The 16,323-nt window shown below is 33.1% G+C and overlaps 7 protein-coding genes across 7 annotated transcripts in view; 2 read left to right on the top strand and 5 right to left on the bottom strand.

The window, feature by feature from the left end:
• The first annotated feature begins 25 nt into the window (after positions 1 to 25).
• Rpp25 (ribonuclease P protein subunit Rpp25) lies at positions 26 to 990 on the top strand. The gene is made up of 4 exons (XM_072531377.1): positions 26 to 213; positions 270 to 451; positions 504 to 620; positions 728 to 990. Exons 1-4 carry the CDS (start codon positions 118 to 120, stop codon positions 918 to 920), a joined length of 588 nt encoding a protein of 195 aa, XP_072387478.1. The 5' UTR covers positions 26 to 117; the 3' UTR covers positions 921 to 990.
• On the bottom strand, positions 980 to 2,622 carry Spx (Spliceosomal protein on the X). The gene is made up of 5 exons (XM_072531374.1): positions 2,433 to 2,622; positions 2,288 to 2,371; positions 1,962 to 2,236; positions 1,642 to 1,900; positions 980 to 1,531 (listed from the first exon to the last, which is right to left on the bottom strand). Exons 1-5 carry the CDS (start codon positions 2,464 to 2,466, stop codon positions 1,017 to 1,019), a joined length of 1,167 nt encoding a protein of 388 aa, XP_072387475.1. The 5' UTR covers positions 2,467 to 2,622; the 3' UTR covers positions 980 to 1,016.
• A 1,324-nt stretch (positions 2,623 to 3,946) lies between these two features.
• LOC140440998 (uncharacterized) lies at positions 3,947 to 5,652 on the bottom strand. The gene is made up of 2 exons (XM_072531372.1): positions 4,918 to 5,652; positions 3,947 to 4,159 (listed from the first exon to the last, which is right to left on the bottom strand). The coding sequence occupies exons 1-2, from the start codon at positions 5,619 to 5,621 to the stop codon at positions 4,015 to 4,017; spliced, it is 849 nt and encodes a 282-aa protein (XP_072387473.1). The 5' UTR covers positions 5,622 to 5,652; the 3' UTR covers positions 3,947 to 4,014.
• A 2,482-nt stretch (positions 5,653 to 8,134) lies between these two features.
• On the top strand, positions 8,135 to 9,983 carry Nf-YB (nuclear factor Y-box B). Its single transcript, XM_072530890.1, has 5 exons — positions 8,135 to 8,368; positions 8,421 to 8,581; positions 8,635 to 8,832; positions 9,128 to 9,194; positions 9,252 to 9,983. The coding sequence occupies exons 1-5, from the start codon at positions 8,284 to 8,286 to the stop codon at positions 9,350 to 9,352; spliced, it is 612 nt and encodes a 203-aa protein (XP_072386991.1). The 5' UTR covers positions 8,135 to 8,283; the 3' UTR covers positions 9,353 to 9,983.
• Positions 9,984 to 11,578: 1,595 nt separating this feature from the next.
• Positions 11,579 to 12,244, bottom strand: LOC140440941 (protein FAM200A-like). Its single transcript, XM_072531291.1, has one exon. The coding sequence runs from the start codon at positions 12,242 to 12,244 to the stop codon at positions 11,579 to 11,581; it is 666 nt and encodes a 221-aa protein (XP_072387392.1).
• Positions 12,245 to 12,575: 331 nt separating this feature from the next.
• Positions 12,576 to 13,121, bottom strand: LOC140440940 (protein FAM200C-like). The gene has a single exon (XM_072531290.1). It carries the CDS (start codon positions 13,119 to 13,121, stop codon positions 12,576 to 12,578), a length of 546 nt encoding a protein of 181 aa, XP_072387391.1.
• Positions 13,122 to 14,399: 1,278 nt separating this feature from the next.
• The window catches only part of l(3)80Fj (lethal (3) 80Fj), a 38,863-nt gene continuing 36,939 nt past the window's right edge, over positions 14,400 to 16,323 (bottom strand). The window contains exons 18-20 of the mRNA XM_072531371.1: positions 15,085 to 15,338; positions 14,806 to 15,027; positions 14,400 to 14,687 (exon numbers count right to left, since the gene is read on the bottom strand). Of these exons, the coding sequence (XP_072387472.1) occupies positions 14,559 to 14,687; positions 14,806 to 15,027; positions 15,085 to 15,338 (605 nt within the window). The 3' untranslated portion in view covers positions 14,400 to 14,558. The remainder of the gene's footprint in view (positions 14,688 to 14,805; positions 15,028 to 15,084; positions 15,339 to 16,323) is intronic.

Below are 16,323 nucleotides of genomic sequence, written 5' to 3'. Positions count from 1 at the left end.
TTGTTTAATTAAGGCCAATTTCTTATAGCGTCTAGCCATATTTTACCTTATGTGATGTGAAAGTTAACCAAACTTTAATCCAATAAAAAACAAATATTAAAAATTTAAATTAAAATAATGGAAAATTACAAAAAAGGAAAAAATATCGAAGAACCTTTAGAGAGAAATAAAATACCTATACCAAAACTTCCAGAGAATTTTCTGTGGATGCAGGTAATTTTGAAATAGATGATTTATGTATCTCACAACATAAAATTATTGTTTTTTAGGTACGAGGAGGTAGCAAAATTAGAAATCTTCTAACACACGCCATAAATGAATTCCCTGAAGCAAAGCATGTTGTATGGACGGGTTTTGGATCATCTGTAGGGAAATGCATAACCTGTGCCGAAATTATGAAAAGAGAATTCAATAACACTTTACATCAAATAACAAAAATATGTTACAGGCTGTATGTTTTTGTAAACGGAGTGTGGACAATTTTCTGATAAATTCTGTTTTAGTGTTGAAGAATACTGGGATCCTCTACTGCCAGAACTTGATCAAATAGTTGTAAAACGAAGACTGCCAATGATCCACATATATTTGTCTTCTGAGAGCATAGATGCAGCAGAATTAGGGTAAGTGTGAAAACTTGCAATTTATTTAAAGTTTTGATATGAAAACTACATTAAATGAATTAATTTTTACCTGTTGTGTTACAAATACTGCAGTTTTTTCATTTTAGGTATCAAGCCCCTGGACAAATACTATTTTTCAACAGTCAGACTAAGGGTAATAAACAAAAACCAAGGAATAATGATGAAAAACAATATATGAAAAGAAATCAAAAGAAAAACAGGGACAAAAGAACAAAAAATGGCTCCACCACAAATGGTTCAAGCAGTAGCAATGTAGTCAACACATCAGAACATAGCTAGGACATACTTATTTTTTTTCTACTGGATGTAAATAAACTATTTTTTAAATAAAACAAATATTGTACTTAAATATACTTATATTTTATTACAAACATCTCAAATTTTAGTATCAAAAGTGGGTGGGGGTGGTGGAGGTCCCCTCGGTGGGAAAGCTGGTCTATTTCCTGCAAAACCTGGTGGTGGTGGAGGAGGTGGCCTCCAGTTAGGCGGTGGTGGTCTTCCTCCAGGGGGTGGAGGAGGTGGAAACATTCCTCCAAATGAAGCACTTCCAGCAGAAGTAGGTGGACCTGGAGGAATGGGCAAGCTCCCAGGAGCTGCACCTGTCCATGTTGGAGGTGGAGGTATCAGTCCATGAGGTGCCACTGGAGGAGGTGGTAGAGGGGGTCTGGCTTGGCCTCCTGCTGCAGTTGGCATTGTTGGGGGTGCACCAGGTGGTAAGGGTGGTTGGGAGGGAGGTAATGGAGGAGGTGGTATTCCTGGTGGGAAAGAACTTGGTGGTGGTACAGGAGGAGGAGGTGGTGGCAAGTTTGAAAGTGTTGGAGGCGGCGGGGGCATCATTCCTGTCATTATGACTGGTGGAGGAGGTGGGGCCATTGACATGGGCATCAAACCTATGAAGAAAATATTTATTTTAATTTTAAAACACAAATATACATCCCTAGTTAACCCTCTTATCATGTGTACTCAATAAGGAAAAACATCACATTAATAATAAATATACCTATTGGAGGTGCATCAGCAAACAGTTGATGAGGCCTATCAGCCTGTGATAATGGATTCTGAGCAGCAAGGAGACGTTCAGCTGCAGATCCATGTCTCTCTCCTTTGGAGTCTTTCTTGAATGCATATGACACTGATATGGGTCTATTGCACAAATATTGGCCATTCATGGCTTCGATAGAGGCATCTGATGCTTCAAAACTTGCAAAATTGATGAAAGCGAACCCTTTGGAGTTACCAGTATCAGGATCTCTCATAATCTACAAAATAAACAAATTATTTAATGAACAATATTTTAATTTTTATGTTGTATATGTATACCTTAGGTGTTTGTAATATTACTCCAAACGCCGAAAAAGTATCGTAGAGTAACTTTTCGTCTACTTCTGGGTCTAAATTTCCAATAAAAATATTAGCCCCTACGTCCAAATTTTTCTGATGAGCGGAAGCTTTGTTTACTCTTATAGGCTTCCCATACAATTTTATCATGTTCATAATTTTAATAGCATAATCTGCATCCTCCTCTCCCATAAATTCTACAAACCCATAGCCCTGATGCATCGTCGTTACTCGATCTTTGGGCATATGTACATTGACTACAAAATTAAGAGGTTAGATCACAAATTGGACAATATTTTGTAACTTACCTAAAGGTCCTGCTTGTACAAAGAGCTCCCACAATAGGGACTCCGAAACTTTATCATCTAGGCCTCCCACATAAATAGTGGCATCTAAAAGCAAGGTTCTTGTTAAGATTTGCCGAAAAAAACAGGTTATAAATTAAAAACTTACCTCGATTCCTTTCTGCTATAGGTCCGTTGGCCATTGTATCAAGATATAGTGGCAGGCAACGATTGTAGGTATTTTTTTAACTAGATAATATAAATTAAATTTATTTACTGGATTATTATAAACTCATTTTTAAATCCAAACAATCGTGTCCGCCATGATGTCAATGTCAATATTTCATGCACAGTATATACCACAAATAGTAGTGTAAGTGGTATACAACAAGCAGGGAGAGTAAATTGCATGGGCCCAGCCGTTCGTAATAGTGACGGCGCTACTAGTCACATTAGGTGGAGGCATTGATTATAAACATAAACCACCCACCCTTGGGTGGTTTATAATCAATGGTGGAGGTATAACACCATGGGAAGATTAAATGAAGATTGGTGGAAAAATCCCTACATGAAGTTGTCCATCTGGTACAGGATCGCAGCTAATGGAGACAGCAAGCTAACAATATTTAGAGTGGCCCCACTTACACCTTGACAAGTGCTTAAGGAATGCGGAGGAGGATATTTGTTGCCAATACTTTACCAAAGAAAATTATACAAATAAACAAGTGTCAGGGTGTTTTATTTTGTTGTTTTCAGGCCTTTTACCCACTTTGGTTTGTTAATGTAATGGAAAACAGATATAGTCATAAAATAATAAATAAAAACTTTCCTGTACCATAATATATACTCTGTTTATCTATTATTTTATACATTTATATATAAAAATGCATAAGTGTATACTATATTTTTGGACAGAGAGAATATATTTCTTGACATAGAATAAGTTTTTATTTCTTATTTTATGACTATATTTATTTTCTATGAAAAGCATACCTTTTTAATTTTGCCGCCTAAAATTCAGAGCATATTTTTTGAATTTGCCACATAAAGTTCAGTACATAGGCACCCAACAACATAGGTTTGTTCGGTGACATAGGTTTTAAATTTGACGCCAAATAAAATTAGTTTCGGCCCGTCCGCAATATGGCGCTAGAAACTCTCCGAAATCTTACTATGGGACTTACTTTACTAGAGGGCTATGTACTGTGATTTCATGTGTCAATTGCCAATTTCAACATTTGAACTTAAACAGGTGAAAAATTTAAAAAGTTTTTCTGTTTAATAAATTTTTAATTATTAATATGTAATGTAATAAACTACTATTTTTATCGATTATTCTAGTAAACTCCAGATTTGTTATACCTATATAATTTTAAATTGGTCATTAAAGTTAAGTAGACAATGTTGAAAAATGTTTACTTATTCCAATTATATATCCACTAGATTTTCTTCTTAGTTTTTGTATTAATGTTGTGCTTTTATTTATTAATTATTAAGTAGAAAACGTTGCACAATCTATGTTGCTTTATTTTTTACTTATTCCATGTTTTTGAACTTATTATTAACATTAAATAGGCTTTCTTCCACAAGTTCGTCATTGATATCATCCATTTTTTACGTTATACAAAGCTTTTTCAATCTCTGTATTAAACATTGTACGAAAATTAAAATAAAAGACAAATATTAACAAAACATTTTTAATTTTTATTATTTAATGAGAATTAAAGAAGTATATTTTTCTATAACAGTCTTTAGTAGTCTTTGCCGATTAAAGGAGTGGTTGGTTTGCTGGCAATTTTTTGTTGGGCAAACGAAGCCCACATGTTGGACCAGGGGTTGGCAGGCTGGGCACTCATTCCTGAGGGGTAGAGTCCTTGGTTAATACCATAAGCTCCTCTGCAAAATAAAGGTAAAAGTGCTATAAAAAATTATAAGAACTCTTTCTAATAATTAACGATGAATATTAAACGATAATTAGAATATTGGAATGAAAACAACTCTGTGTACGCGAGGACTGGGTGGATTGACTAGCTCAGAAGCCGCGTTCATCTACACAGCCGGTCTTAAGTCCGGATAAAAGAGGAGGGTTGTTGGGCCAGGTTAGCACTGTACCCATTGTAAAAGAAATCAAGCCTCAAAGAACCGATATAAATCTTCGGAACCAGACGGAACCTAAGATGACGAACCACACAAAGAAAAGGAAAACGAGAAGGAAAAATAAGCCCACAATCAATAAAAGAAGACCTGATAAATTAAAATATAGACATTTGTGCAATCTAAGAAACCTAGAAGAAAGGTAAAGGCCAAAGAGACTATAACTAATATTTGCTAGCATACAGTGGAGTGAAGAAAGAAAAATGAGCACGAGCAGGAAAGGAAAACTATTGAAATTATAAAAAGAAGACTTTATTGTAAAGAATCTTGGTTTGACATAAGAAAACTGTAATAGAACCAAAACAAAAAGAGTTAGACGTTATAATATAATTAAATATCATATCAGTAGGTCCAATAAGTTAAATTAACAGGAAAAACAATCTAAAAACCATTCGCAATTGTTTGTAGCGCTGTAGAATATACTAAAGGGTATACCTATATGAAGTATAACGGAAAAAAAACATTAGCTTAACTCGGTTTGAAGGTTTATTTGAACTTACCCGTATCCACCAAGATTGTTGTTGTTGTATCCATATCCGTAAGGGGAGTATGGAGAGTATGGGTACTGTTCAAGTGGTTGGTAATATGAGGGTACTGGGGTCTCTACGGGGTATCCGTATCCAGGATATCTGAGTGGTTGTTGGTTTCCATTTTGCACAGCACCGTTGAAGTCCCTCAAGCTGCGGATAACATCATAGACACCACTGTTAAGTTGACCAGATTTGACATAGGAGTCGACTTTGTTCAACAAATCGCTGTAGGACTTGGCATCGGTTGCATCTTGATGTTCGCTAAAAATTTCTTGTAATAATTGAGCTTGAGTTTTTGGTTTTCCTTCCTTTCCTTTGTACTCTTTGGATCCTTTGGAGTTTTTGCTGTCTTTTCCGTCTTTGCTGCTTCTCTTGGCTCTGTCTTCTTCAGTGTTGTAGAGCTCAGACAAACTTGGTTCGATGAGGTTGATGGTTTTGCTGTTGGTTTCGCCATCTACTGAGATTTTCTTGACTGTTCCGAAAGGTCCACCAATTGAAATTTCGATATCTCTTGGTCCTGTGCCACCAATGGCGTTTGAAATAACGATTTTCTTACCATTTTCTCCCAAGATGGTGAGGGTACCGTCATCGTTGATGGTGACTTGTTTGCCTGTACCAAAGGTGAGGGCACAGCTGAGTGCGATGACTGAAAGAAAAACCAAAGCTGACTTCATCTTGACGAACTAAAGACTGACTTCTGTCTCGCCGGTATTGTCTTTTATATGGTTTGCATTGTTTTTCTTTGTGATTAAGGAATATTTTACAATCTATTGGAAAAGGTTTTCGTGAGGCCATCATCAAAGGTGCACGATTAGACAACAACATGTTTGTAAAGAGATAAGAGCTTAGATAAGTGCTAAAATAAAATATTTATCGGTAATTTTAATTATATTTTACGACATTTTGTAACGGATGATTAGTTTATTCCGATTAAGGTGTCATCATAACCCCCTTTGCAAGTTCAGCTGGGTACAAACTGATAACTGGACTGTTGATAACAAATATTTTAAAAAGGAATTTTTGGTAACTGGTAAAACAATTTTGTAACAAATTAAAATAATAATAATGTTGTGAAAACTTTTGCATAATTAAATTATTTTGTTTAAAAAATAAATAGTATTACATATTTATTTTGAATTTTGAAATTAAATAGGTGTAATAGCAAAATTAAAAATGGGAATATCGTGTGGAGAAGAGAAGTTTGGTACAGATAAGAACATAAAAATATTTATGAGACATATTAACATCACAAAAGCTAAGAACATCGGGAAAAAGCCAATATGAAGCCAAAGAAGAACATAACGAGGTTTAATTGGGGATATTGGCAAAAAATAGTAAAAATATGGAAAAAATAAAATTGATGGCAAAGAAGGACAGGATGAATAAAAATAATAATAATTTTTTGCTGAGCTAAGAGCTTACTGGGTGATAATCATAAATAAATAAATAAACAAATAAACAGTTTATTTACGGTTATACCAATTACAATCATTAATAATTCATATCATATTAACAGTTTTAGGAGTCAATAATAATTACATACCTACAATTTACGCAAGACAAATAAATAGAATAAATACCTAAATGACAGTTTACAGTGACAGCCTGCATTGTATTTTAAAAAGATTTTTCAGCCTTTTTCGAAAACTATTCAGAGAGCTAGAAAAAGTCTACAGATAGCCAAAAAGTCTAAGCCATTTCCAGATTGACACATTTGTCTTATAGGTCTATTTAGACAATAGTTTGTTTCATGAATGTAATAATAATATTCCTTTTTTTTATAATTAACATAACAACATAGAATTTTAATAATATTTTAATAAACCCAAACAAACAACAACAAAATTTTCACCTTCATCTATAATATGCAACTTACTTAACTCAAAACGATGTGTTGCATAACTTCAAAAATATTGTCAACAAAAAGACGCAAGGGCTCACAGTTTATACCACAAATAGTAGTGTAAGTGGTATAGAACAAGCAGGGAGAGTGAATTGCATAGGCCCAGCCATTCGTAATGGTCACGGCGCTACTAGTCACGTTGATGTATTTATATAATATACCTCATTGGGTGGCATCGAGTTAGATTGGGTGGCTATATTCTTTGGTTAAAGTTGGACGATATTAAACATAGTAAATTACAAGCTCAATACTACTTTGTACATTTTGCTTCTGTAGTTAAATTACCTTTAAATCTTAACCAACACGAATATTTTATTTATATACTATATATATTTTAAAATCATTAAAACTCTTATATCATATTAACTCTTATAATTGCAGTCCTAAAAGTTGCCTTATTTTATAAAAAAAAGTCATACATTCTTAATTATAATATTTCATTATTATAGATTTTCATGGACCTTCTACTTCTGAGCAATAGTTACATACAAATTTGTGATGATCCTGAACAGCAAGATCGCAGAAATGCTTGAGATAACACTTTATTATCTACAGATGGTTCTTTAAGGAAGAGTATTTTAGAAGATATGGAACTTATAACAAACCGGTACTTATGAATATAGAGGCATCTATATTTTTATCAATAGGAAAATCTGTAACACCATGGGAAGATTAAATGAAGATTGGTGGAAAAATCCCTACATGAAGTTGTCTATCTGGTACAGGATCACAGCCAATGGAGACAGAAAGCTAACAATATTTAGAGTGTCCCCACTCACACCCTGACAAGGGCTTAAGGAATGAGGAGGAGGATATTTGTTGCCATAATACTTTACCAAAGAAAATTATACAAATATACAAGTGCCAGGACATCTGTGTTTTATTTTGTTCTTTTCAGGACTTTGGTTTGTTAATGTAATGAAAAACAGATATAGTCATAAAATAATAAATAAAAACTTTCCTGTACCATAATAATATAATATTCTCTCTGTCTGATATTATGTTATACATTTATATATAAAAATGCGTAAGTGTTATACTATATTTTTGAAAAGAGAGAATATATTCTTTGGCATAGAATAATTTTTTATTTCTTATTTTATGACTATTTATTTTCCATTAAAAGCATAGTTTTTGAATTTTGCCGCCTAAAATCTAGAACATTATGTTTTAAATTTGCTTCCAAAAATGAAATTAGTTTCGGCCCGTCCGCATTTGGCGCTAGAAACTCCCAAATCTTTCTATAATAGGACTTACCTTACTAGAGGGTTATGTCACTATGTACTCTGCAAGAGCTGTCATTTTATGTTGTCTTGTCAGGCTAACAAAATAAGGTTTTTAAACATAATTAACTTGTTTTTGGACCAATATTTCACAACTTCTGATGCAATAAACTCTATAAGCTACCTTAAGTTGATGGTATTGTAAAAACAATGGAAAAAGTTGAAGACATGACACATTCCTATGCCTTGGCCCCTTTGAGTGATCAATACATGGTTCAAGTAGAAGATATGGAAGGTATGAGTGAACGTAAGGTATCGATAAAAGTTTATAAATTCGTATGTTTTAGATGAACACGATCAATTAACGGCCGAAAACACAGATGATTCCAACCATGACGGCGACAAAATCGGTGTTCCACTCCGGGAACAAGATAGGTTTTTGCCTATCGCTAACGTTGCCAAAATTATGAAAAAAGCTATACCTGACGCGGGAAGGATAACTAATAAGGTATCAATAAATTTTTCCGAAATTCATTAATTCTAGTATTGTTTATATTTTAGATTGCTAAAGATGCTAGAGAATGTGTGCAAGAATGTGTTTCTGAGTTTATCAGCTTTATTACCAGTGAAGCTAGTGATCGTTGTCACATGGAAAAGAGGAAAACTATTAACGGAGAGGACATTTTAGTCGCTATGAGTACATTAGGGTTTGACAACTATGTGGAACCTTTAAAAATATATTTACAAAAGTACAGAGAGGTAAGACATATATATACATTGCCAAAAAATCATATAAAACAAGTATAGAGCTGTCGACAAAAAAAAACATAATTTAAGGAGGCCATACTAACACTATAGTTACAGATAATGATTTAACCATATACTATAACTAATATGTTACTCCAACAATAAAATTTTGTTTTCATAATATTTGTATCTACATTCAAATATAAAAGGTGCATAATAATGATGATATTTGCAGTAAATATGGTTACTTAAGAATCTCTTATATTTATCTCCTTTATGTTTTTCATGAGTAAATTTTGATTTTTAGGCTGCAAAGAGTGATAAAAACCTGAGTGTAGACGTAATGTATGAGGATGTCCAGGAAGAACCCTTCAGTAAGTTGATTTTAGCTGCTACATCCAGCAAAATAATTAAATTATGAAATTTTGTAGGTTCTGCAGGAAACAACATATTAAGTACAGAGAATGGAGGAACAGAAACTGTATTGTACACTTATCAGGACAATGGCATACAACAGTTTCAACTAGGATAGAAATGATTTGGTTGTTTTATTTAGGCAAAAATGTTAATGTTTCTAAATTAGTTTGTTTTTCTTTTTCTTGTATGGCTTTTTATATTTTGGCCCACAGCTGCATTTGATTAATTTTTGTTTCCTTCTGTGACATGAAACAAATTTAAGGGATATATTTTAATATGATTACTTTATTGGTTAAGAAAAACTGTCATTAATTTTTGTACAGTTTTCCACTGAGACATGGAAAATTTCCACTTATTGTTAATATTTCGAGATCATTTTCATTCATCAAATCTCCACATTTACTCAAGTCAGGTAAAGAACATGTATATATGAAGCATATTTGACAATAATTGCTTCATTTTCATTACTTCTCTGAATGAAATAACATTTAATCGTATTGACATTGGCAGCTGTCACAATTGTCTCAACAATTTATACTCCAAACAGATTAGTTTTCAAATATTTAACAATATTATTTGTGTGAAAGAAAGACTGTATGTGAACATAGTTATTTTTGTTGAAATATTAAAACAAATCATGTAATTGTGAATTGTGTGTATTAAAATTAGTCTAGTAGTTAATTGTATATTTCTCCATTCTTTTTATGAAACTATAAGTAGTTTTATATAATAAATATGTGCTGTAAGTTTTATTTATTTGTCAACAAGCAATTGCCCAATTTAAATGCAATATTACAATACTAAAATGTAAAATATTAACACCCCAATTTATTACATGTCAAAATTTAAAACTAATATAGACAAAAAAGAAAGAAACAAAACAAAAATCAGGGCACAATTTAAAATCGATTAAACTAAATTACACAGCTGGTAGCATCTGAGAATCACATGCAAGATATTAATTGCACTTTAAGAATACTTTGCATTTCAAAGCATTCCAACCTATTAGTATACTGATTTGCAGAGTGAGGTAGATAGATAAGAGTACAGCATAGTTAGATCCTTGTGCATGCATCTGACCTTAAGAGTTGTGATGTTAAGAAAACTTTTAAGGTTAAAAGTAATTGCTTTCTTCAGCTGTATGGTGATCCTCAAATGTAATAAATCATAGGAATTTATGTTGAACCCTCTCAATAGCCTGAAGATGAACATTATAGTGGGGGGACCAGACCTAGTCCACACTATAATAATTTAATGGAAGGGATATTAATATAATCCTTAGCACGGCATTTGAAGTGACTTTGAAATAGTCATGTGCAGTATGAATGATAAAGTGGAATCTTTAACTTGGATTACAGACTCTAAAGGACAACTTTTTATAGTATTTTGTTGGTGGGGTTTCCTATATTCAATTCCATACCATTTATTTCACACCAGTGGTTTAAATCCGCTTGTAGGTAATAATCATAGATATACATGATCTTAAGTTTTAAATCACCCGCGAACATGAGAAAGTGTGAATGGACAAAACAGGAGACAATATCATTCACATAGATATTAAAGAGAAGAGGACCTAGGTGCGAATCATGAGGTACACCAGATGGTACCTCTAATTCATTCGATTGAAAGCCTTGAATATGCACTATTTGTATTCTTTCTGTAAGATAATTATCATAATTCCTTTCCACTAGTATGGGAGAATTTTTTATTTAAGTTTTAAAAGTTTAATAATGGCAGATTTGTTAAAAGGTCTGACTCAGTGCTTTTCAGCTTTATACAGTATTTTTGAGCTAAAAGTTGTCTACGTAATTCTAATGGGATTTCATTACACTCTGGCTATTTAAGTTTGTTGGAGTTGATACTATTCTCAAATATCTGTTGTATGCGATCGAATATTTTTAAATTTGCATTGCTTGCTAATCCATTTATCCAACATGTGTAGTCCACGATTGACTGAATACAAGCATTGTAGAACAATAAAGTTGTTTTGGGACCAGCACCGTTTTCTGTTGATATACACCTTGTTTATTATTACATACACGTATGTTTATTATTTTTTGACACCATTTATGTGTTGAATATGTTTAGTCCACAGAAGTTTATTATCTAATATAATCTCTAGATACTTATACTGATTCACCACTGGCATAGTATGTCCACTCAAGTCTATGAACCCTGATGCACACAACCTATGCCTAGTGAAAAACATTATATTGGATTTTCCGTGGACATTGTAAAGTATTACATAGAAAACAAAACATTTATTTATACTGCCATAAGATACAATAATATTAGTTTTTATAAAATACAAAAATTATTAAAAAAATATAGATTAGGTTGGTTAGTGAGATGAATGTGCTTGCATTTTCTTTACTAATATGCCTATTCGTGGCTCAGTTTTAATAAGTGAACCAAGCAAGTCACTAGTACCATTAAGTTTATTCCGATACTTTGTTTTAATTGACACAAATGTTGAAAATGATTTTTCGCACAAATAGGTGCTTGAAAAAGGCAAATATAAACGAAGAGCATCTTCTTGAAGTGATTCAGGCAGGGAGTCTATGTTGACGTGAAATGGGTCAATTGACATTCTGAAAATACTATCGTAAGCGTTTGGGAAGTATTTCTGAAACTCTTCAATTGGGCTCTCTAAATGGTTTGATATTTGGATTTTCAAACTTGATCTTTCATAAATGTCCTTGAAGCGTGTTTCTTCTAAGATTGATTCTACTTTAGGGAAATTCGAATAATTGCAGGGGTGTGCTGATATTCTACGCCTCCAAAGTTGCAGTTTCTCAATATACATCTCATCACGATGAGTAACTATATATGAGTCTCCACACTGCAGTTTTAGGTTAAAGCTGTTCAACGAGTCAAAGATGTCTGACAAATAAGCCAATATTACTTGAGTACAATATTTTTTGAAAGCCATGCTTAGTTCATTTTGCTTTTGCTGTTCCAAGAAGGTGATTACTTCATCTCGAAGGTCAAATAATCTTACCAACATGTTTCCTTTTAAGGGCCATCGTACTTCTGTATGAAATAGCAGTGTTTTGTGATCACTCCCTAAATCTTCACAAAGAGTTTTAAACAGTCGAGTATTCAACGCACTGTTTTTTATGTAATTCACTACTTTGATACACAACTTTAAGAAAGCATTCAGTTCATTTAAAAGAGTTTTTGCTGTCAAGGCTTGTCGATGTATAATACAATAAATCCCAGTCACATCAGCATTTTTCTCTCTTACTAATTGTACAAATCCTGAGCGAGAACCAAGCATTGAAGGCGCGCTATCCGTACATACACCGATCAGTTTTTGCCAAGAGAGTTCATGTTTGTCAAACACGTCTGACACTGCTCGTAACATCAATAGCTTTTGTCGTGGTCTCCAACTCTGTAGAAAAGAGTAGCTCGTCTTTCATTTTTTCGTTTTCAATATACCGAACATAAACAATTAACTGAGAACATTGTGCTATGTCTGTACTCTCGTCTAGCTGAATAGCAAAAAATGGCGATTGTTTTACTGCATCAACTACCTGGTTTTGTATATCTTCGGCCATATCATCAATGCGACGTTTCACAGTATTGTCAGAAACAGATATTTGAGATAACTTTTGCTTACTCTGCGTTCCAAGAATAATATCAGCTACCTTTAACAAACACGGTTTAACAAGCGTCTCTCCAATAATATGGCTCTTCTTTTCTTTAGCAATTAGAAGTGACAGTTCATATAAAGCTTTAAGTACTTTTTCAGATGTCTGAGCCGTATAACCAGTACTATCCAACTTCATGAGTTTTAAATTTTCAGATTTTATAGCAAAAAATTCCTTTGGTTTGTCCTTATGTTTGGATGACAAATGTCTTTCAAGACGATTAGGTCTCATTGCTTAATACTTCATAGCAAGTTACACACTGAGGATGTTCGAAATTATCTTTACTCATACAAATAAACCCATATTTGATATAATTATCATACTTGCGTTTCTTTGCTGAGGTCATCTATAAATAGACTACAATAACTTCTCACACTCAAATCAACGAAAGTCAACTACGACAATTAAAATTTCACAACACGTACGCTTTTATAATGCAAAAAACGTGCAGGCTAGGCCGAGGTATCTCAAATACTGAGTCACAATTGATTAGCTGCGGTTACTGGCCTGCGTCTGATGGAGGAGGGAGTTGTCAAATGCGCGCTAATGCCACATTGAACGGCTCACATTCTATTCTTTCAAGCATTCGATTTCAAATGTAAGGTCAGATGTTACAGTGGTTTGTTTTAATTGTCTCTAAACATCATGGTTAATTTAGAATTTTAGAAAGACTACCTAAATTTAATTTAATTTTCGACTTGTCTCGCCCCCCCCCCCCCTCTGACATGTCCTCACGCCCCCCAGTTTGGGAACCCCTGCTGTAGACAGTCAAAACATGTTGCAGATACATATATGTAGGAAATATTTCTTATTAGTTTAAGTATTTAGCATAGTTTTATTCGTTAGTTACGCCACTGCAAGATACCACTTAAACCATATGCTTAAGGCGCCAGTGACCAGACGCCATTGGGAGGCGAAGAGGACAGGAAAAATGTAGAGGAATTCACACATTCCTGAGCTAAGGGGGATTCGATTTTTGTCGCTCGGGCTGGGAAGGTGAATTATTGTGCACGCCGGAAAAGACGACGCCGCGCTTGATAGATAATGAGCATGGCAGATTGATTTTAAAAGACGAAAACAATTAACGACGGGGGTGTCCGATATTTTAATTCGCAGACAATTATCCGTAATTTTGTGTACCTGTAAATAACATCATTACAGTGTATTTTATGTAATAAAGACTTCTAGTATGGATCGCGGACTTTTATTCTAACGTTAGTGCCTTTTCAAATAATAAAAGAACTGAATAGACCTACATATATATATATATATATATATATATATATATATATATATATATATATATATATATATATATATATATATATATATATTGCTGCACACTTTATTAAAACATTCTTCAGGTGAATCAATTGGATCGCTTGCCTTGAAGATAAGTTCTGCATAAGAGCTGTACTATTACTCCATGTAAAATCCACTTTATTCCCCAGATTTGACTACCTCAGATTTCCAAAACTAAAAATTATCTTCTTTCAAATGAAACTCCACTTTAATTATATTCTTTAATCTTATAATCTTAACAACATCTATTAACCAAACAAGAAATATTACAATGAGGTTCTTATAAATAAAAAACATTCTATACGTCGATATACGGATACAATGAGGAAATTTGGATTGCATTTTGACGACGGCACGTCTTAATGATCAGGTTAATAGGGTGTCATCGAGTTCCTCTTCCTTGCCTTCGGGTTGTGACATGATCTTCTTTAATACTTTGCTCACCACGTCCGAGAGGGATTCTCTGGCGCCGGCGTCAAGAATTCCGAGACATTTCTGCAACAAAGGCAATATATAACATAAAAATATATACATTAGAAGTACTTTATAAAGACGAAATATGTTTTTCTTGATAATTCTACAAAGAAATCCAACTTTATTGTGAAGGACTTACCTGGAACATAGAATCACCATCCCTCAACCTTAATAACGCGATTAAAGCTATCTCTGAGTTGGCTTTTACGTAGGTATTCTTTTCTTTCGTTCCATTTACTAAAGTTGGTAACAACATTTTTAATAAATCCGCAGACATCTTTTCTGCAGGAATTATTTTGGCCAAGTGGAATGATACCCTCGCTAAAAGTTGTTTTACATCGTTGCTGTTATTGTTCATAGCCTGGAATCAAAATGTATATTAACAACACTCAACGAGTATAAAACTATAGTGACTCACCCTAACAAATGGTACCAGGAGGTTGCTAGGAATCGGTTCTTCGCTCATCAACAAAAACTGCAAGAGATAACCACAGGATCGTATGGCGATTTGATTGATAACTACTGATTGAGAAGATAATTGACTTAACAACGTCTGAATCAACCTCGCTCTGTATTGCTCGTCCCACAAACTTGCAGCTGCCTCTTTTAAAGCCACCGTTAGTGCTGAACCTCTGCCTTCTTTCAGGGTATTGTTAGCTGAACTATCATCACCTAAAACAAACAAGTGACACCTGTATTAGATATACATTCATCTTTTAGAGGTCATTGCATGTCATTACAGTACAACAAACTGCTTAGAGATTATTTAACAAATAATTATTTTGCCTTGTATAAATCTTGTTTTAAATAAAAAAAAAAAAAAATACAGAAAACATTTTAAGTCTCCATTATGGCATTTCAGTGTTCCTGCTTAATATTCTATGAAAAAAAATTAAAGATATTGAATCGTTTGTTTAATTATGTTTAGGTAAATAATAATTAGTTATATCCACCTTGCAATTTATACTGTTTTATGATTAGGCGTCTATTTTTACATCTATATAAAAGTAATTACTTTAATAATTGCCGTGTTAAATACAATTTTTACTTAATTTTCCCTTAATTTACTTAATTTTTTTACTGTGATATTAATAAAAACTGATGACCTACAATACATTAACCAGAAAAGGACCAATAGTTACATTTAACTGATCACTATATAACCAAAGAATATAGACGAATATAGAAGGAGCTTTCACTGTCATTTTTTTATAGCGTCGGCAAAGGTTATACACATGAATCAGAGGTTGATCAAAATATTAGTTCCTTATTTGTACCACTAGGGAGCGATCATGTCAGCGCTATTACTGCTTCTAAAATGTGAAAGAGTGAGACAACAAATGCAACTTTAAATATTTTTATATATAGATACAGGGTGGTCGTAGAATAACACTAAATTTTTGAGTTTTAAAAATTTTTTTGAAAAAATATGATTCAAATTTTTAATTTAAATATGTACAAATCTACAAATAATATAATTAAAACTCTTTTCTTATAAACTATAAATAAAATTAATTAAAGGTGAACCATTGGGAGAGAACCATTGAGAGAGAGTAATACTCTGGGTATTACTTTTCTCTTCCATATTAGGTTATATATGTATAACAATTTTTCTTTTGCTTTTACTCCTATATATTTCATCATTTCTGGTGCTACT

The sequence above is a fragment of the Diabrotica undecimpunctata genome, chromosome 5, assembly GCF_040954645.1.
Source record: "Diabrotica undecimpunctata isolate CICGRU chromosome 5, icDiaUnde3, whole genome shotgun sequence".
Classification (NCBI taxonomy): domain Eukaryota; kingdom Metazoa; phylum Arthropoda; class Insecta; order Coleoptera; family Chrysomelidae; genus Diabrotica; species Diabrotica undecimpunctata.
This window is presented reverse-complemented; position numbering and strand designations above follow the sequence as displayed.